Raw genomic sequence first — 21,634 nt, 5'->3', positions numbered from 1 at the left:
GTCTTAGCCTTTTAATACAATCAGTGGTAACTGAACCAGCTGCTTCTCATAAGAGGCTTGAATCAAAGATGTACCCCAAAGTTGAATTTGTAAAGGTTCTCCAGTATGGATTCTCAGTCTAGCTGAGGTCTTGCACAAATTTAAGGTTTGGAGTCCAGAGCAAATTTCATTAAAGATTGGTTCTGCGATCACTAAAACGACTGCACCATATTGATGTCCATTAGAAGTGGGTGACCATTTAAACAGACGTTTATTTTGATTGGTTCTGATTTGGATGTTGTTAAGCGACAAAGTGTCCCCAACCAGATATAGGTGGGCTTTCAAGGGTGTGCACTTTCCTGGATACTGCCTATGAGCTTTCTTAGTCAATATAGGTCCAGTGGGATTCTTTTGCTCTCAAATTTGCATACTGGCAGCAACTACAATGGCTTGCCAGCCCAGATCCTGAAGAAAATTTTAACTGTTTGGCTGAGATTTGGCTTTGTTTTAGATTTTTGCTGTGGCTGACCTAGAGTCCTTCTGTTCAGGATTCCTCCTGAGTGAGGCTATGCAATTGCCTTTACTCAAGTGGTGTTCCCCAAGCTCAGTTGGATTGGCAAGACTCTCCACTTCCATCGGAATACCCTGCAATGCATTAACTCCACTCTCCGCATTTTCCAATGATAAAGCAAGTTGTATTTCTTTTTGAAGTCCAGTTGGACTTCATCTATTAGGCACTTTTGTATGGTTACATTATTAATCCCACATACCAAATAGTCTCTCAGGAGCTCATTAAGGGTTAAACCAAAGTCACATTCCTCTGCCAGTCACCGTAACCTAATCAAAAATTCCAATACAGATTCCCCTGGTTCTCAAATTGCCGAGTAAAACCAATAGCATCTCAGAATTAGGAAAGTGGTGTTGTAATATTCTTTAACTAAATCCATCACCTCTTGAAAGGTTTTTGTTTCTTGTGCCTCAAGGAAAGTTAGGCTCCTAAAAACCAAATAAGCTGCAGGTCCACAAGCTATTAGAAGAATTACTCATTACTTTTCATCTGCCCCAATGTTATTTGCCCAGGGAAAAAAAGCATTCTTTCCGCATACAAGATCCAGTCTTCGGCAGAATTAAGCGAGTCAAACAACAGCACGATGCCAGAAATGCTTACCCCAATTCAAAGATGACTGGGAATTTCTGCAGGAGTGTCCTTTTCTCTCACTGCCATTGAAATAACTCCACAGAGGTTAGTATCCAGTCACCCTCTATTTACAAGTGTACAGCTTCCTCAAAGCCAGCTTTCAGAGTGAACAGGATGCCTGACCTGCCTGTTATTATCTGTCAGCTGGGGCTCCCTAATTGGGGCCGTTAATCTGGTCCAATCAGGGAACTCATATTCTATGAGGTTCGCCTGCCGATCTCATTATAATCACAACAAACACCATGACGGCTCTCTGTGGAGTAAATGAATTAGTCCCAATTCCTGTTCTATCCTCTAAGTCGACAAGTTTATTTCCCTTCAATCTATCCATCTAATTTGCTTCTGAAATCACTTATCATCTCTAGTTACACCACCCTCATAAGCATATCTTGTTTATTCAATTGGAGGACCATTGAAAGGACACCAAGGTTGTACTTAAGTCAGGTCTACAAGTATTCAGGAAAAATAACTTTGATGGAATGGTCACTGAGTCCAATCCCTGTGAAGTTCTGGGATTTCTAGCTCTCAGATAGTTAATGTTTTAGGGAGAACGAAGAAAAAAAACCTTTAAAATACACCCTGGAACTCTTCTTGAAGAATCACAATATTGACATTTTCTGATTCAGTATGTGGATGTATCTACTAGAGAAGGTGCAAAACTTGAACTACTCTTGGGAAATAAGGCAGGGCAGGTGACTGAGGTGTCAGTGGGGGAGCACTTTGGGGCCAGTGACCATAATTCTATTAGATTTAAAATAATGATGGAAAAAGATAGACCAGATCTAAAAGTTGAAGTTCTAAATTGGAGAAAGGTCAATTTTGACAGTATTAGGCAAGAACCTTTGAAAGCTAATTGGGGGCAGATATCCGCAGGCAAAGGGACGGCTGGAAAATGGGATAATGAGATAATGAGAATCCAGAGAAAGTATATTCCTATTAGGGTGAAAGGAAAAGCTGGTATGTAAAGGGAATGCTGGATGACTAAAGAAATTGAGGGTTTGGTTAAGAAAAAGAAGGAAGCATATGTAAGGTATAAACAGCATAGATCGAGGGAATCCTTAGAAGAGTATAAAGGAAGTAGGAGTATACTTAAGAGGGAAATCAGGAGGGCAAAAAGGGATCATGAGATAGCTTTGGCAAATAGAATTAAGGAGAATCCAAAGAGTTTTTACAAATACATTAAGGACAAAAGGGTAACTAGGGAGAAAATAGGGCCCCTCAAAGATCAGCAAGGCGGCCTTTGTGTGGAGCTGCAGAAAATGGGGGAGATACTAAATGACTATTGTGCATCAGTATTTACTGTGGAAAAGGATATGGAAGATATAGACTGTAAAGAAATAGATGGTGACATCCTGCAAAATGTCCAGATTACAGAGGAGGATGTGCTGGATGTCTTGAACCGGGTAAAGGTGAATAAATCCCCAGGTCCTGATCAGGTGTACCCTAGAACTTTGTGGGAAACCAGGGAAGTGATTGCTGGGCCTCTTGCTGAGACATTTGTATCATCGATTGTTACAGGTGAGGTGCTGGAAGACTGGAGGTTGGCTAACGCGATGCCACTGTTTAAGAAGGGTGGTAAAGACAAGCCAGGGAACTATGCGAGGTGCTGCATTTTGGGAAAGCAAATCTTAGCAGGACTTATACACTTAATGGTAAGGTCCTAGGGAGTGTGCTGAACAAAGAGACCTTGGAGTGCAGGTTCATAGCTCCTTGAAAGTGGAGTCGCAGGTAGATAGGACAGTGAAGAAGGCGTTTGGTATGCTTTCCTTTATTGGTCAGAGTATTGAGTACAGAAGTTCTACCTCCTGCCCAAAATCCACAAACCTGACTGCCCCGGATGACCCATCGTCTCAGCCTGCTCCTGCCCAACCGAACTCATCTCGGCATACCTCGACACGGTCCTGTCCCCATTAGTCCAAGAACTCCCCACCTACGTTCGTGACACCACCCACGCCCTCCACCTCCTCCAGGATTTCCGCTTCCCCGGTCCCCAACGCCTCATCTTCACCATGGACATCCAGTCCCTGTACACCTCCATCTCCCATCACGAAGGACTCAAAGCACTCCGCTTCTTCCTTTCCCGCCGTACCACCCAGTACCCTTCCACCGACACCCTCCTTCGACTGACCGAACTGATCCTCACCCTGAACAACTTTTCTTTCCAATCCTCCCACTTTCTCCAAACGAAAGGAGTAGCCATGGGCACCCGCATGGGCCCCAGCTATGCCTGCCTCTTCGTAGGATATGTGGAACAATCCATCTTCCGCAACTACACTGGCCCCACCCCCCATCTTTTCCTTCGCTACATTGATGACTGTATCGGCGCTACCTCGTGCTCCCACGAGGAGGTTGAACAGTTCATCCACTACACTAACACCTTCCACCCCAACCTCAAATTCACCTGGACAGTCTCGGACTCCTCCCTCCCCTTCCTAGACCTTTCTGTTTCTATCTCAGGCGACCGAATCAACACGGACATCTACTACAAACCAACCGACTCCCACAGCTACCTGGACTACACCTCCTCCCATCCTGCCCCCTGTAAAAACGCCATCCCATTCTCCCAATTCCTTCGTCTCCGCCGCATCTGCTCCCAGGAGGACCAGTTCAAAATACGTACAACACAGATGGCCTCCTTCTTCAAGGACCGCAATTTCCCCCCCGACGTGGTCGACGGTGCCCTCCACCGCATCTCCTCCACTTCCCGCTCCTCTGCCCTTGAGCCCCGCCCCTCCAACCGCCACCAGGACAGAACCCCATTGGTCCTCACCTACCACCCCACCAATCTCCATGTACAGCGCATCATCCGCCGTCACTTCCGCCACCTCCAAACAGACCCCAGCACCAAGGATATATTTCCCTCCCCTCCCCTATCAGCTTTCCGTAGAGACCACTCCCTCCGCGACTCCCTTGTCAGATCCACACCCCCCACCGACCCAACCTCCACTCCCGGCACCTTCCCTTGCAACCGCAGGAGGTGTAACACTTGCGCCCACACCTCCCCCCTCACTTCTCTCCAAGGCCCCAAAGGAAACTTCCATATCCGCCACAGATTCACCTGCACCTCCACCCACATCATCTACTGCATCCGCTGCAGCCGGTGTGGCCTCCTCTATATTGGGGAGACAGGCCGCCTACTTGCGGAGCGATTCAGAGAGCACCTCTGGGCCACCCGGACGAACCAACCCAACCAACCTGTAGCACAGCATTTCAACTCCCCCTCCCACTCCACCGAGGATATGCAGGTCATTGGACTCATCCACCGCCAAACCACAACAACCCGACGGTCGGAGGAGGAGCGTCTTATCTTCCGACTGGGAACCCTCCAACCGCAGGGGATGAACTTGGACTTCACCAGTTTCTTCATCCCCCCCTCCCCCCACCTTGTCTCAGCCGGATCCCTCCAGCCCGGCACCGCCTTCCTGACCTGCAGTCTTCTTCTTGACCTCTCCGCCTCCATCCTACTCCGACCTATCACCTCACCTTGACCTCTTTCCACCTATCACATTTCCAACGCCCCTCCTCCAAGTCCCTCCTCCCTACCTTTTATCTTCTCCTGCTGAACACTCTCTGCTCATTCCTGAAGAAGGGCCTGTGCCCGAAACGTCGAATCTCCTGTTCCCTGGATGCTGCCTGACCTGCTGTGCTGTTCCAGCAATAAAGTTTCAACTTTGATCTCCAGCATCTGCAGACCTCACTTTCTCCCAGAAGTTGGGAGGTCATGTTGCGGCTGTACAGGACACTGGTTAGGCCACTGTAGGAATATTGCATGCAATTCTGGTCTCCTTCCTATTGGAAAGATGTTGTGAAACGTGAAATGGTTCAGAAAAGATTTACAAGGATGTTGCCAAGGTTGGAGGATTTGAGCTATAGGGAGAGGCTGAACAGGCTGGGGCTGTTTTCCCTGGAGCGTCGGAGGCTGAGGGGTGACCTTCTAGAGGTTTACAAAATTATGATGGGCATGGAAAGGGAAATATACAAAGTCTTTTCCTGGGGTCAGGGAGTCCAGAACTAGAGGGCATAGGTTTAGGGTGAGAGGGGAAAGATATAAAAGAGAACGAAGGCGCAACCTTTTCACACAGACGGTGGTACGTGTATGGAATGAGCTGCCAGAGGAAGTGGTGGAGGCTGGTACAATTGCAATATTTAAGAGGCATTTGAATGGATATATGAATAGGAAGGGTTTGGAGGGTTATGGGCCGGGTGCTGGCAGGTGGGACTAGATTGGATTGGGATATCTGGTCGGCATGGACGGGTTGGACCGAAGGGTCTGTTTCAATGCTGTACACCTCTATGATTCTATGACATTAATGACTGTGAGGATTTTGTTACCAATCATTTAGAATGGTAATTTGTCCCTCAACCTGGCTCACATCTTGAGTTCCAATGATGAGGCAGAGTGATGGCAGAGAGGAAAAGAAAATGAGAAAATTCTGCACTCTGGATTCCACTACTGCCTGGAATGTTCAGCTTCATTTGCCAAAAACCTGTGCTCTTGACATGTTCAGACACAAGAAAACCCGTGGCAGAAATCTTCAACTCTACGTAGATGTCATCCTCAAATCAAAGGATAAATGCAGAAAAGTATATTTTTGACTCGCTGTGAGTGATATCATGTGTAAGCATTTAAAATCAACACATTTACTACGTTAATAAAACCAAAAGACAATTAATTTAAGCATAATTGATTCCGACTACTGAATTAAAAAGAAGAGTTCTAATGGTATTGCTTTTCTTTAAGTCTTACACAAATTATATAACTATAATGTTAGGCCATATTTCTGTAAAAGATATTGCAAAAATAAGTGCATTACCTGGGTTGAATGAAATCCTCCACCATAACGCTGTTGTTCTGTGAGCCATTTAACAATGGGATTTCCATATCTTTTATCAGTGGAATGTAATACAGTCAGAAGAGCATATGATGTTGTTTCTACTATTCGTGCTGTTACTTCAACTGAAGAAACTGAATTTTTGGAAATGTCTGTCCAGAATCGATGTGATGGGGGATTTCCTGTTGAATAGCAAACCTTAGTCTAACTTGCAAAACCTTAACATTTTCTATGCAAGTTAGTCTTTCATACTAAAATTTGCCCAGTTTTACATCATTTCTTAAAAGTAATGGATCATCTGTTTCTCAAGCTTTGCCATTTTTGAAAGATTTTCTATGCATCTTTAAATGTTTTCTAATCATTCCCAACTTTGTATTTTCAAGTATCTTTTCTTTTACTGAATGCAGAGGGTTTATTTTATCCTTATCAAAATGAGAAATGCCAAAGACAAACAGGAACACCTTTTGATTTCAATCGTCCAGCATCAGCACCAAGAAATTGCAGCTAAGGTGCAATTAAGTTAGCTATATCAACCTCAAAAGAGGTCCAGCAGTGCAACACTATGAATGTTTCTACTTCCATCATTATGGTCGAGAAGAATGAAACTCAATTTTTGACAAGTATAAAATGGGGGAGAAAAAAGTACCTCTTTGTGTTAGAGCCAAGAAAAGGCAATTATGAGGTATGTTCAATAATGTCAAACTGTAAACTCTGCCAATCATTTTGTTTCCTCTTTTTCCACTTCTTGATTTTTCTTTTATTTTCTCCTTGTTTCTTTTCTTACTCAATCACCACTCTTGCTGGTCCTGTAAGACTAACTCTTCTGTGATTCAATCTCCCCTACATTCCACCCTATCATAGACCCCATTTTTGTCCTGGTTTCATTCACCCTTGCTGAAAATGTATTCCATCCCTAACTTTTCACAATTCTGATCAAACACATTGATCTGAAATATTAACTTTCTCTCCACAGGCACTGGCTGATCTGCTGAGTATTTTCAGCATTTACTGTTCTTGTTTCAACAAGATATCTTCTTCAAGTCTACATGAAGCTCTGCAAGTAGATTCCTAAATTTATAATAGTTAACAAATTACATTTATGGGGCAGAATTTAAAGCCCTCCACTACTGAGTTGAACGATGGGGTGGGCATTTAATCACTCTGTAGGTGATCCTCCTGTTGGGACATTAACTGAGGACCATAAGTGAGCTTAAGGGACTCAGCTAATGTTAGGTAAGGGCAATACCACATGAGGAATCCAAGAGTAGAGCCGTGTTGAGTTTTTTGGAGTGATCCTATAGGGGTCTGTCATTCACTTTCTTACAATCCCCTTTCTACCAGTGATGACCTGTTAATGTCTGGATAAACACATTTTTTAAGTTTATTAATATCTTTATTAGAAAAGAGAGGTAGTGGCTGTTAATTTTCTGATTACAAATGAAATTGGGTGTAGAAGGAGTTATATGACTGAGCAATTCATACCTTTCTTAGTGAATAAAGTTTATCTTTCTATCTCACCAACTGACTCGGATCTAAATTGACATTAAGAGCAGAGGCTGGTTGCTTAACAGTGATGAATGGATACTCAGAGTAGTTTACAGGCAGGAACTGGAACTGGAGTTATGCTGAAGAAGAATTATTGAAACCAAGTGCAAAGTATCAGGAAATGACTTCCCAATGTTGGTTTGTGAAGCTAAACTTTACGACGAATGGAAGATGAAGTAAGTACATAATCATAGGTTATGTTCTTCCCAAAGAAGAAGGTATAGTATTCACATTTTTGCTTCCTACTAGAAGCAGAATCAATCTGCAGAGCCACAAGTTCAAATTAGACTATGAGGAAGATGTGAATAATCTATTAAAAGTTATGGTCAAATGTTATGAAAATGACAATGTATTAACTGTATATGAGGCCTAGTCATAGAGTCATAGAGATGTACAGCATAGAAACAGACTCTTTGGTCCAACTGTCCATGCCGACCAGATATGCCAACCCAATCTAATCCTACCTGCCAGCACCCGGCCCATATCCCTCCAAACCCTCCCTATTCATATACCCATCCAAATGCCTCTTAAATATTGCAATTGTACCAGCCTCCACCACATCCTCTCGCAGCTCATTCCATACACGTACCACCCTCTGCGTGAAAAAGTTGCCTCTTAGGTCTCTTTTATATCTTTCCCCTCTCACCCTAAACCTATGCTCTCTAGTTCTGGACTCCCCGACCCCAGGGAAAAGATTTTGCCTATTTATCCTAAAAAAGACCCTCATAATTTTGTAAACCTCTAGAAGGTCACCCCTCAGCCTCTGACGCTCCAGTGAAAACAGCCCCAGCCTGTTCAGCCTCTCCCTGTAGCTCAGATCCTCCAACATTTATAACATCCTTGTAAATCTTTTCTGAACCCTTTCAAGTTTCACAACATCTTTCCAATAGGAAGGAGACCAGAATTGCATGCAATGTCAGATTTTGATAGATTTACAAAGCAGGATGGTTATTCAACAGCGGAACATCGGATGGAATTTAACAGACTATATGCAAGCTTGCAGAAAATTACATTTGGAGATTCTTAATTCAGAGCTGCCTTTAAATTGTTGGAATGTGCTAAGATTTTGAACATGAATAGACTCCTGGTATTAAATTGTTAGAAACACATGCTTTGAGCAAATTTTAAAAATCCTTGAGAAAAAGTTCATTCAGGCTTCATGGGCTCAAATAAGATATTCAGCAATAACACAAGAACCATCCAAAATAAACCAAAAGCAGCAATATGAAGGAGAAACAGAAATAAAGGAAGTGAGGATAGAGATATCTCTGGCACTTACAGCAAATGACAAGAATTAGAGAATTATAACATAAACATGAATCCCAAGAATGGCTGAGGAAAAGTCAACAAGTGTTGCAATGACTTGAAGTACCACTATGCAATTAATTGCTCTAAACTGAGCAACAATGTTTTCAAAGTTACACATGGCACAGAAGATTTGGAAGGAGAATATTGTGATACTGATCAGCCAGAAGGAATTACTAGTAATTGTATTAGTTATAAGAAGATTCAACCCAGTAATGAAGAATATTTTAGTTGCCAATTCATTGAATTGTACTATTGGACAGTGGATGCATATCCACAATGTATGGAGTGGATTAACTAGAATGAAATCCAGATTCTTTAAATAATCAGAACAAAAGGAAAGTTAAGAAATTTGAGAGTTCTGTTTCAGTTTTGGGGATAACAATGTGCTGTTATCACTATAAAGTGGTGATTCCATGTGATATATCTGGCATAAACCACTTTATCAGCACAGATGTAGACTCAAGTGAAATACTCATACTAACAAACAGGACATCTATGAAAAATGTCCAAACGAAACTGGACATGGAACACCATACAATTGTTTTTAGGAAGAAAGTGGATTTACAGTTTACACAATCAGGGCATTATTATATATTTTATAGTCAACCTGTTCAGATGCTATCACAACTCTGAGATAGGTGGTACTTAAACCTGGGCCCCCAGAAGGCTTTTTTCTTCTGCTTGATTTAAAGAATGGGATTGAGAAACATATCAGCCATGATCTAATGGTGGAGCAAACTCAATTAGCTAAGTGGCTTAATTCTGTTCATGTACCTTATGTTCTAATGGTAATTGTGCTCAACCAGACAGTCCTGTGTAAGTCTCTGAACACCATGTATCACATCAGGTGTGATTCTGCTAATGGACTTCACTTTATTAAATAATCTGAACTATGCTGAGTTACACTGGAAAGCAATTTAAGATAATTAGTTGGCTTGCAGTGTGATGTGTTTGTGCATGCTAGAAGCTACATATATAAAAACACAGGACTCTGTTTTATGTAGACAAAAGGAATTATATGTACATTGCACTTTTGTCATGAAAAGATCATGTAGGCTGTCAAGCTCAGCTACATTTCCATGGCAATATACAGACCAATCAGAATTTATTTGCCTGGTCTGGAATTAATAATGACAGTTAACTGTTCTTGCTGTGTATCTATGCCAATGATGTCCCAATCAATTAGCATCACTTTTGCTGTATAAATTGGTACTCTTTTCTCCAAGTTTTTTTCTTGCATCCTTGCCCTGATGAGTGCAAGATGAATTTCTTGGACTCATTTTGTTGTCTTTTAGCAACATTTAATTGTTGCAATACTAAGCAATTACTAAGTGCATAATCGTCACATTCAAGAATATATTTTAAACAAATTTATCTTCTGAACCTTTTTTTCCTGTTGGAAAGGAAATAGCTATTTTACTTGTATAATTAGTTACCAATTATTTAAATACTGCTATCAAATTAAAGGTGCAAAACTTAACCTACTCTTGGGAAATAAGGCAGGGCAGGTGACTGAGGTGTCAGTGGGAGAGCACTTTGGGGCCAGCGATCATAATTCTATTAGATTTAAAACAGTGATGGAAAAGGATAGACCAGATCCAAAAGTTGAAGTTCTAAATTGGAGAATTTTGACGGTATTAGGCAAGAACTTTCGAAAGCTGATTGGAAGCAAATGTTCACAGGTAAAGGGACGGCTGGAAAATGGGAAGCCTTCAGAAATGAGATAACGAGAATCCAGAAAAAGTATGTTTTTGTCAGGGGGAAAGGAAAGGCTGGTAGGTATAGGGAATGCTGGATAACTAAAGAAATTGAGGGTTTGGTTAGGAAAAAGAAGAAAGCATATGTAAGGTATAGACAGGATAGATCCTTAGAAGAGTATTAAGGAAGTAGGAGTATACTTAAGAGATAAATCAGGAGGGCAAAAAGGGGACATGAGATAGCTTTGGCAAATAGAATTAAGGAGAATCCAAAGGATTTTTACAAATACATTAAAGACAAAAGGACATTAGGGAGAGAATAGGGCGCCTCAAAGATCAGCAAGGCAGCCTTTGTGTGGAGCCGCAGAAAATGAGGGAGATAATAAATGAGTATTTTGCATCAGTAATTACTGTGGAAAAGGATATGGAAGATATAGACTGGAGAGAAATAGATGGTGACATCTTGCAAAATGTCCAGATTACAGAGGAGGAAGTGCTGGATGTCTTGAAACTGGTAAAGGTGGATAAATCTCCAGGACCTGATCAGGTGTACCCTAGAACTCTATGGGAAGCTAGAGAAGTGACTGCTGGGCCTCTTGCTGAGATATTTGTATCATCGATAGTCACAGGTGAGGTGTTGGAAGACTGGAGGTTGGCAAACGTGGTGCCACTGTTTAAGAAGGGTGGTAAAGACAAGCCAGGGAACTATAGACCAGTGAGCCTGACATCGGTGGTGGGCAAGTTGTTGGAGGAAATCCTGAGGGACAGGATGTACATATATTTGAAAAGGCAAGGACTGATTCGGGATAGTCAACATGGTTTTGTGCGTGGAAAATCCTGTCTCTCAAACTTGACTGAGTTTTTTGAAGAAATAAAAAAGATGATTGATGAGGGCAGAGTGGTCGATGTGATCTATATGGACTTCAGTAAGGCGTTCGACAAGGTTCCCCATGGGAGACTGATTAGCAAGGTTAGATCCCATGGAATACAGGGAGAACTAGCCATTTGGATACAGAACTGGCTCAAAGGTAGAAGACAGAGGGTGGTAGTGGAGGGTTGTTTTTCAGACTGGAGGCCTGTGACCAGTGGAGTGTCACAAGGATCGGTGCTGGGCCCTCTACTTTTTGTCATTTACATAAATGATTTGGATGTGAGCATAAGAGGTACAGTTAGTAAATTTGCAGATGACACCAAAATTGGAGGTGTAGTGGACAACGAAGAGGGTTCCCTCAGATTACAACCGGATCTTGACCAGATGGGCCAATGTGCTGACAAGAGGCAGATGGAGTTTAATTCAGCTAAATGCGAGGTGCTGCATTTTTGGGAAAGCAAATCTTAGCAGGACTTATACACTTAATGGTAAGGTCCTAGGGAGTGTTGCTGAACAAAGAGACCTTGGACCTTGGTTCATAGCTCCTTGAAAGTAGAGTCACAGGTAGATAGGATAGTGAAGAAGGCGTTTGGTATGCTTTCCTTTATTGGTCAGAGTACTGAGTACAGGAGTTGGGAGGTCATGTTGCGGCTGTACAGGACATTGGTTAGGCCACTGTTGGAATATTGCGTGCAATTCTGGTCTCCTTCCTATCGGAAATATGTTATGAAACTTGAAAGGGTTCAGAAAAGATTTACAAGGATGTTGCCAGGGTTGGAGGACTTGAGCTATAGGGAGAGGTTGAATAGACTGGGGCTGTTTTCCCTGAAACATTGGAGGCTGAGGGGGGAACCTTATAGACGTTTATAAAATCATGAGGGGCATGGATAGGATAAATAGACAAAGTCTTTTCTCTGGGGTGGGGAAGTCCAGAACTAGAGGGCATAGGTTTAGGGTGAGCGGGGAAGGATATAAAAGAGACCTAAGAGGCAACGTTTTCACTCAGAGGGTGGTTTCTGTATGGAAAAAGCTGCCAGAGGAAGTGGTGGAGGCTGGTTCAATTGCAACATTTATAAGGCTTCTGTATGGGTATATGAATAGGAAGGGTTTGGAGGGATATGGGTCAGGTGTTGGCAGGTGGGACTAGATTGGGTTGGGATCTCTGGTCAGCATGGACAAGTGGACTGAAGGGTCTGATTCCATGTTGTACATCTCTATGGTTGGAGTCCCGGAGCAGAGTGCGACAGCCATTCAAAAAGTGAATATTAATTACAGCGCTCATTCGATAAAGAACTTAAGGAATCCATAGCCTAACATTAGTGTGAATTGTGTGAAGAACCAGGGTTAACTTGTATACCAGATATATGGAAAATTCCAGATTTTCTTAGCCAAGAATAGATTTTTACATGAGATCAATCTTTACTCAAGTATATGCAGCAGTTCTCCACATGTTGTCTCAACAAAGTTTACTTGATCTCCTTGCTTTTGATTCCAGCATCTAGAAGTGAATATCACCACTAGTTTGCTTTGCTTTATAGGTTTGTTGATCTCTGTCTTTCCATTTTTATCTGTATCCCAGATTCTCTTTGCTCCTCTATTCCATTTAGACCAATACTATCCAGGCAGAAGGGGGATTCTTTATTTTTTCAACTACATCTCCTCACAGTTATCTACTTTGAAATTAATATGCCATTAAGTTCGCATTCTGCAAGTTTATTGATGACATCTTATTTTATTACAAGTTTCCTTTTTATTAATGACAAGCCCACAATGTGTTATCCACAAATTTAGTCATTGTACTTTCAATTCCCAAGTCCAAATTATTAATAAAATTTGTGAATAACAGGAAGCCCAATACCAACCTTTGAAACTTAAAGTCCTACCCCTTGAAATTCTGTGTTCTGTCCTTAACCCCTACTTGGTTTTCAATTTTGTAAACAATTTAGTTCTTCTTTAGTTACTAGGCAAACGGTTTGCGTTCTTGCTGAATTCTTTGACAGACACATTACCTTTTACAGAGGCCTCGTTCCTCAGTTTTTCCAAGGCTCGATAAGCGAAGCGGGAATTTTGATTTTTCAATGCCAGTGCATAAGCAGTTATTGCTAAAACAAGTGTACTTTTCACATTCTCCAAATGGTATGACAAATACTCATCAGCTTTAAGTATTGATTTGCTAGCTGCCTAAAATAAATCAGATGATATTTTTAAGAATATAAAAAAGGAAAAAAACTGGTTATTTAGTCAACAGATTTTATTTTTCTAGTATCTTGACTCACTTAGCCTAATGTATTTACTTTTTTAATGTCTTCCATTCTATTGTCTTTCTTGGTGAAAGTGAGGAGAATCAGAGTCGAAAAGTGTGGCTCTGATCAGGCAGCATCCAAGGAGCAGGAGAGTCAATGTTTCGGGCATAAGCCCTTCATCAGGAACATCACTTTACTGATGAAGAGCTGATACCCAAATCATCGACTCTCCTGCTCCACAGATGCTGCCTGACCTGCTGTGCTTTTCCAGTGCCACACTTTACGACTCTGTCTTACTTGCTGGCTAAATGCAAACATTAAGAAAAGTTGTCATAAAGGTAGCATTGAATAATGCACAATAATATCTTGGAATTAATTATCATGCAAATCAAGTGAATACTCAACATTAGGAATAATCCGTGGAGATGTAGATTATCAACCTGAGATGTTGGCCAGGATTTTCAGTAGTAACGATAATGAAACATTCCTTCTCTATCGACAGAACTGCCGAAGTCCAGGTGCATGCAGTTAAATGTAGAAATCCAAATGTTGCTACCAGTGTTCCTTTTCAGACTGCACTACTGAAATCCTTTCATATAACACATCTTTAGACATCACTGAACTGATGAACTTTTACATTGTAATATCACTGGAAAAAAACCCTTGAAAATGACTCATTAATAACATATTACTGATGCTCAAATGGAGTAGTAAGCCATGACAAGTATTGTCATGGTAAATTATCTTTATCATTTTAAATGTCTAATTGTTCCATTCTGAGCTTACCCTCTTTGACATCACTGCATTTGGACACCTGGAGATCCCCATGACCTGGTGCCAGATTCAGATTAATGTCAATGAAATCAATACCACAGAAATCATTAGATTTTTGTGGGCAGCTTTCTTCACAGTCACCTGCGAACACTATTGTTTCACTGCTAAAAATGAAACCCAGGCTGATACCAATGTGCTGTGAAATACAATCAGTATTACACTGTTGTGTACATTAATTCATTGAATAATGCACAATAATATCTTGGAATTAATTATCATGCAAATCAAGTGAATCAAATAGTACATTATGCTGGCATCATTTCATTCATTTCTTTGCTCACCTCAGTTCCACATGTGTAAAAAGCCTTTTGAATGGCAATACTTGTAAATGCTGTCAAATACATAGTTCTTTCCTTAGTTTCATCCTGTATAACCTGTAATAAAATGTAGGAAGTTATTTAACATGCATGAAACAAATTGAAAGTGTTAATATTTGCATAATAATATTACCACAATATGTCTATGCTTGTTAGGATGGCCTTCCAACTGTTTTCAGTAGAACTATTTAGACTATTTTTTCCTCTGTGCCCTGGCTCTTTAAAACTGAATGTCCAGGATTAAATGCTACTGGCAGGTGAACATTTTCTGCTCATCCCTAATTGCCCTTAAGAATATGGCTCTTCATTAATAAATTGCATTTGTCAATTAAATGCAGTTTCAATCCTTCAGGTGGTCAGAGTAATTTCTGCTGCTCTTAGATATAATTATTTTTAATGGACTAAGATGTAATTATTGTTTATCAGTAGATTTTTAAAATCAGTTTATTTTGGGGTCATTTTTCTCTTCCGTGTTACCCCATCTCCTCAAGTAAGTGTTGAATCTTGCTGAAATTCCAGGAACATTATCAGCCCTTCATGGCTTCCAAAGATGTAATTTTTATATGAGTGCACACAATATTAACAGAACTGTGGATAAGAGTCAAGTCTCATCCTATTTTCATTTGACACATATCCACAATACAGCAAGTGTAACAGAAATATATTTCTGAAGTTACATAGATTCTCTTTAAAAAATAAAATCACAGCCTGAAAACTATGTTTTTATTAAGCCTGAGTACAACATCAATAGACTCAAAGCTGAAAATGTGTTGCTGGAAAAGGGCTTATGAAGAAGGGCTTATGCCCGAAACGTCGATTCTCCTGTTCCCTGGATGCTGCCTGACCTGCTGCGCTTTTCCAGCAACACATTTTCAGCTCTGATCTCCAGCATCTGCAGACCTCACTTTCTCATCAATAGACTCAAACCCAATTATCATCTCCAGCAATAGCAAATGAAGTCAAAATTCATGATTTTTCATAAGGATGTTTGAGTTTTACTAGGGTGGGATTTTCTTGCCTCTATCCTTTGGCCAACTATTATAAAATTAAATCTGCAATCATCTAATTGCAAAGTACAGTACATTGAATATTGCATTTCTCACATTTGGTAGAACAATACTTTTAGATACTGTTATAAAGATAGACATATTGCTGAAACTTTTTGTCTTGTAAGCGTCAGACTAAATGCACAGATATTTAGAGTCATAGAGATGTGCAGCATGGAAACAGACCCTTTGGTTCAACTAGTTCATGCCGACCACATTCCTAACCTCATCTAATCCTATTTGCCAGCACTTGGCCCATATCTCTCTAAACCTTTCCTATTTATATACCTATTCAGATGCCTTTTTAAATGTTGTAATTGTACTAGCTTCCACCACTTCCTCTGGCAGCTCATTCCACACACGCACCACCTTTTGCATGAAGAATTTATCCCTTAGGTCCCTTGTAAATCTTTCCCCCTCATTCTAAACCTATGCTCTCTAGTTCTAGACTCCCCAGCTCAGGGAAAATACTTTGTCTATTTACCCTATCCATGCCCCTCATGGTGGCTCAGTGGTTAGCACTGCTGCCTCACAGCACCTGGACCCAGGTTCAATTCCAGCCTCGGGTGACTGTCCGTGTGGAGTTTGCACATTCCCCTGTGTCTGCGTGGGTTGCCTCTGGTGCCATGGTGTCCTCCCACAGGTTAGGTGGATTGGTCATGGGAAATTGCCCATAGTGTTGAAGGATGTGTAGGTTAGGTGTGTGTGTCAGGGATAAATATAGGATAATTGGGTAAGGTTATGGGTCGTATGGGTTACTCTGTGGAGGATCAGCGTGAACTTGTTAGGCCAAAGGGCCTGTTTCCACACTGCAGAGATTCTATGATTCTATAACCCTCTATAAGGTCACCCCCCAGCCTCCGATGCTCCAGGCAAAACAGCCCCAGCCTATGTAACCTCTCCCAAAGGTCAAACCCTCCAACCTGTCAACATCTTTGTAAATCTTTTCTGAACCCTTTCAAGTTTCATAACATCCTTCCTATAGGAGGGAGACCAGAATTGCACACAACATTCCAAAAATGTCTATTCTTTAGTTGATCATAAGTTGCACAGTACAGACTGTTTTCATCCACACTTGTATAACCCAAAACAAAATGCCTACTCCTAAATGTGATTCAGCAATTGAGCATGACTTACTCAAGAATCCTGAATATGCTACTAGGGCACGAACAACCAATTTAAGTCAAGCATGTAATGTGGCTCATTTACACTTGCTACAAGAGAATTATATTTATATGCCGGAACAGAACGTCAGCACAGTGGCTCAGTGGTTAGCACTACTGCCTCAGTGCCAGGGACCTGGGTTTGATTCCAACGCAAGTGGAATTTGCATGTTCTGTGTGGGTTTCTGCCAGATGCTCAAGTTTTCTCCCACAGTCCAAAGACATGCAAGTTAGATAGATTGGCCATGCTAAATTGTCCAGTAGTGTCTTGGAATGTGTAGGCTAGTTGTGTTAGCCATGGGAAATGCGGGGTTACTGGGATAGGTTGGAGGTGGTGGGGTTTGCTCTACGGAGGGTTGGTGCAGACTCGATGGGCCAAATGGCCTCTTTCCACACTGAAGGGATTCTATGATTGTATCTATTCATGTTTTGTGTCTTTTTTAAATTACCCGAGAATCTGTGGTCCCCTGTTGGTTTCTCCCTGGCAAAGCATCGGCTAATCAGAGTGTACTTACAATCAGTACCTTAGTCTTCCAAAATATAAATTGCGGGAATTGTTTGTCTGAAGTTTGGGATTCTTGTATTTATCTTAATGAGTGTCTGACAAAATATTTCCATAAGTCTCTCATTTAAGTAATATTTAAGTTCTCTACTATCAAGTGGCTGTTAAAAGTTTAGGACTTTAACAGCTGCAACATTGATTTCAAAGTTAAATACTTCAATGATTGTATTGTTCCCTTTAGAATATTTAAAATTCCAAATAAAATCAGTTTTATAATGTCACTAATATTAAAAGCTGCTGTGGATAATGAGTGAAATTTCAACTTCAAATAGTTCAAAAACAGCCTCAAGATCCATAAACTAACCTGAAATCGTACAGGCACGTAATTGGAAAGCTCTCGAAATGATCCATCCGAGTTCTGACAATTAGAGATGAGCCATGTAATTGTACTGCACATTGATTGTTCATCCAATGTTAGGTAGTCATTAACTTGTGCAAACACCCTCAGTACAAAAGCTGTTAGCCTGGAAACAAAGTAACAGTCACTGTTATTTTTCATTTGGTGAAAGCAAAATATAAGTGTTTCATTCACGGACTTACTACACTGTACTAATGGGATTTCTTTCCTATTAACTATGGTTTGAGATTCATTCACATTATCTGCATTGCAATCTTGAAGTGGAAGTTGCCCATTAAAAGTAGGATACAAGTTACCACTTAATTTATTTAATTTATTTACCACTTAATTTATTTATTAAGTTTGAGATAATCTTAGAATCATTGCAATCTACAGCATGGGAAGAGGGCATTGATCCATCCTGCCAGTACTGGTTCTTTGAAAAACGAGGCAACAAACTAGAATTCCGGTTCTCCTCACTCCTGTCCATAACACCAGTAACCCAGATTTTTTTTAACAATCTTTATCAACAATCTGTGGATATGGACACCAAAGTATCAATGCACATCTAAAATCATACAATTACCATCATACAATTTATATCATACTTCCATTTAATATTATTCTTCCAAAAAAAATCACTTCATACTTTTCCACATTGAACTTCATCTGGCATTCTAATGCATAATTCACTAAATGGAAGTCTACAAGTACCTTGATCACAAACTATTACATTGTATTTTCTATGAATTGTATATTACTGCTTCATACATCCAGATTCTGATATTTTTTATATAAGCACTGAAGGAACCAAAATTGACTCTTGGGAAGTTTCCAGGGTGAAAAACATTTACCCTGCTTCTGATTACTGAACCAATTTCATACCCATATTGTCATTTTCTCCTCTATGGCACATCACCATATGTCTTAAAGAGTAACAAGCACAGATTCTGGTGTGATGAAATGCTTGTATACTGGTGAGTTCACTGTTTCACAAGAGTTCACTGTTTCACAAGTTTCACAGGAGTGAGGAGAACCGGAATTCTAGTTTGTTGCCTCGTTTTTCAAAGAACCAGTACTGGCAGGATGGATCAAATGCCCTCTTCCCATGCTGTAGATTGCAATGATTCTAAGATTATCTCAAACTTAATAAATAAATTAAGTGGTAACTTGTATCCTACTTTTAATGGGCAACTTCCACTGCAAGATTGCAATGCAGATGATGTGAATGAATCTCAAACCATAGTTAATGTCCCACAATGTCCCACTTAGGATACAGTCTGCATTAGTGCAATTAGCATTATTATGTTACGCCATTACCTCAATTCACAACAGCACAGGAAAGTGCCGAGAGAGAATATAAAACTAAAGTGCCTTTACATATAAAGCAAAATATCGCAGGTGCTGGAAATCCAAATAAGAACAAACAATGACAGAAATAATCAGCAGGTTGAGCAGTGTCTGACTAAAATGCCATTAACCAAAAATGTTAACTCTCTCTCTCTCTCTCTCTGCACACGAGCGAAGTATTTTCCATTAAATTTCCCATTTTTATATGCCTTCATTTATCATAGATTATTTTTCCCAGGTGTTTTATAATGGTTTCCATTTCAGTTTCTCCTTTCCTTTTTTTTCCACTATGGTTCATTGATTTCCTCTAGCTCCTTTATCTTTTTGTTTTATAGTACAATTTTATTCCCATCTTGCCAAAACGCTAATGATTGCTCAGTCCCAACAGCAGAGTGGAACACAATTACAAAGACAGTGTGATATTTATGCATCAATAAATATTGTGAAATAAATCACTTCCCTACACAGCTCTTATGGTTCCAAATTTAAAACATTTTTCCGTATATCATAGCAACTTGTTCTGAAATTAGTATGTTACAGAACTTCTGGATATTTCACAATTTTAATATCTTACACAGATGACATTTATGCCACAGTATTTTTACATCAATGTTGTTCTATTCGCAATTTTATTTTCTTATTAATTGTTTTTCTGATGGAGACTACCAATTGATAACTTTAATTTTGGCTAGATATTTTTCCACTACCAAATCTTAAAAGCTGAAACAACTTTTGTAAAGTAGAAATACTGCTGTTCACCCGAATTATTCTTAGAAGTGATTTAAATATTCAGATAACTAGACATATTAGATGTGCACTATATAACTGAAAGTGAAAAGAATAATTTTGAACAATAATATCATAAACTGTGATACATGTTTTTAGTTTTATCAAACTCAATGTTTTTCAAACAATAATTAAATTTTATCCTGACAATTAGTATGATCAAAACACCAATTCTCCTTTTTGGGAAAATCAGTAGTTTTCCTCAGCATAGCTTACCAGGTACTGCCTTCTCGATCTTTCCACATGCTATACGAATATACATTTTTGGTCTGGAAGGACATAATACTTGTAATGCCTATACAAAATCAAAAGTTAAATTTTAACAGCTGTCCATCAAAAAAAAAAGTGCTCTCTTATTCATGTCTGTAGTGTTCACATCCTTGACCAGAAATTAATGAACCATGCCCTTAAAGGTGGCAGAAGCCAGTTCCAGCCATCTTCTGGAAATGCTGCAGTATACATACACTGTTAGGATGGAAATTTCAGGATTTTGACCAGCAACCATGAAGAAATAGTGAATAGTGATATAGTTCCAAGTCAGGATAATGTGTTGGTCATGGGATAGTTTCCAGGTGGTTGTGCTCCTATGCATCTGTCACCCATGTCCTTCTGGTGGTAAAGGTTGTGGGTTTGAAAGGCAGTGATGTATCCTTGCTAAGCGGCTGCCATGAATCTGTAGTGGACTGAATGCTGAAAGTGTTGGATAGAAAGCCATTGAGGCTGGCTGCTTTGTCCTGGATGGAATCTCCTTTCTTTAGTGTTGTTGGAGCTGCATCCATTGAAGGAAGTGAGGAAAATTCCAAAGACCTCTGACTTGTTCCTTTTAAGTGGTGGAAAGGCTTTCCAGAGTCAGGAGGTGAGTTATACATCACAGAACTCTCAGCTTATGACCTACTTTGTAGGCACAGTATTTAAATTGCTGGTCCAACTACGTTACTGGTCAGTGGTAACCACAAGGATATTATAGTGGGGTATTCAACAATAGTAATATCATTGATCAAAGGGAAAATGGTTTGATTCTCTTATGTTGGAGGTAGTTCAATACCTGAGGAATCATGAATTGACTTGAACATTGTGCAATTATCAGCACAATTTATTGCTAAGGTGGAGAAAAGGTAATTGATTGAGTAGCTGAAGATGATCAAGCACAGGACGTTATCCTGAGGAAATCTGCAGCAATGTCCTGGAATGATTGGACTCCAACAACCAAAACTACCTTTCTTTGTGCTGTGTATGACTACATCCAGTTGGCAGCTTTAACCTCTGATTTCACCATTTTTGTCCGTATTTGGATTAGTTGTAATCAGGTTCTGCGTGGCCTTGGCAGAACTCAAAATGAGCATCAGTTAGTAGGCTATTGCTTTGTAGGTACTGGCACCTTTGTTAATTAAGAATTGACTGAGGCACTAATTGGCAAATTTAGACTTGTCCTGCCTTTTATGGAGAGAAGATACAGCATAATTTTCCACATTGTTGGGTAGGTACCAGTGATGGAGCACTACTGGAATTGTTTGTGTAGAGGCATGCTAACTCTGGAGCACATGTCTTCAGTACCACTGTCAAAAC

General features: G+C 40.3%; 1 protein-coding gene across 1 annotated transcript in view; it reads right to left on the bottom strand.

Moving 5' to 3' along the window:
* Positions 1-21,634, bottom strand: part of c5 (complement C5) — a 131,241-nt gene that overhangs the window by 38,944 nt on the left and 70,663 nt on the right. Inside the window, exons 25-29 of the mRNA XM_043720297.2 lie at positions 20,285-20,363; positions 17,900-18,059; positions 14,789-14,881; positions 13,440-13,611; positions 5,992-6,191 (exon numbers count right to left, since the gene is read on the bottom strand). Coding sequence (XP_043576232.2) covers positions 5,992-6,191; positions 13,440-13,611; positions 14,789-14,881; positions 17,900-18,059; positions 20,285-20,363 — 704 coding nt within the window. The remainder of the gene's footprint in view (positions 1-5,991; positions 6,192-13,439; positions 13,612-14,788; positions 14,882-17,899; positions 18,060-20,284; positions 20,364-21,634) is intronic.

Source organism: Chiloscyllium plagiosum, unplaced genomic scaffold (assembly GCF_037043375.1).
Source record: "Chiloscyllium plagiosum isolate Xiang-an unplaced genomic scaffold, Cpla_swu_hap1 HiC_scaffold_21, whole genome shotgun sequence".
Classification (NCBI taxonomy): Eukaryota; Metazoa; Chordata; class Chondrichthyes; order Orectolobiformes; family Hemiscylliidae; genus Chiloscyllium; species Chiloscyllium plagiosum.
The sequence above is the reverse complement of the archived record's forward strand: the minus strand, read 5'-3'. Positions and strand labels throughout refer to the sequence as shown.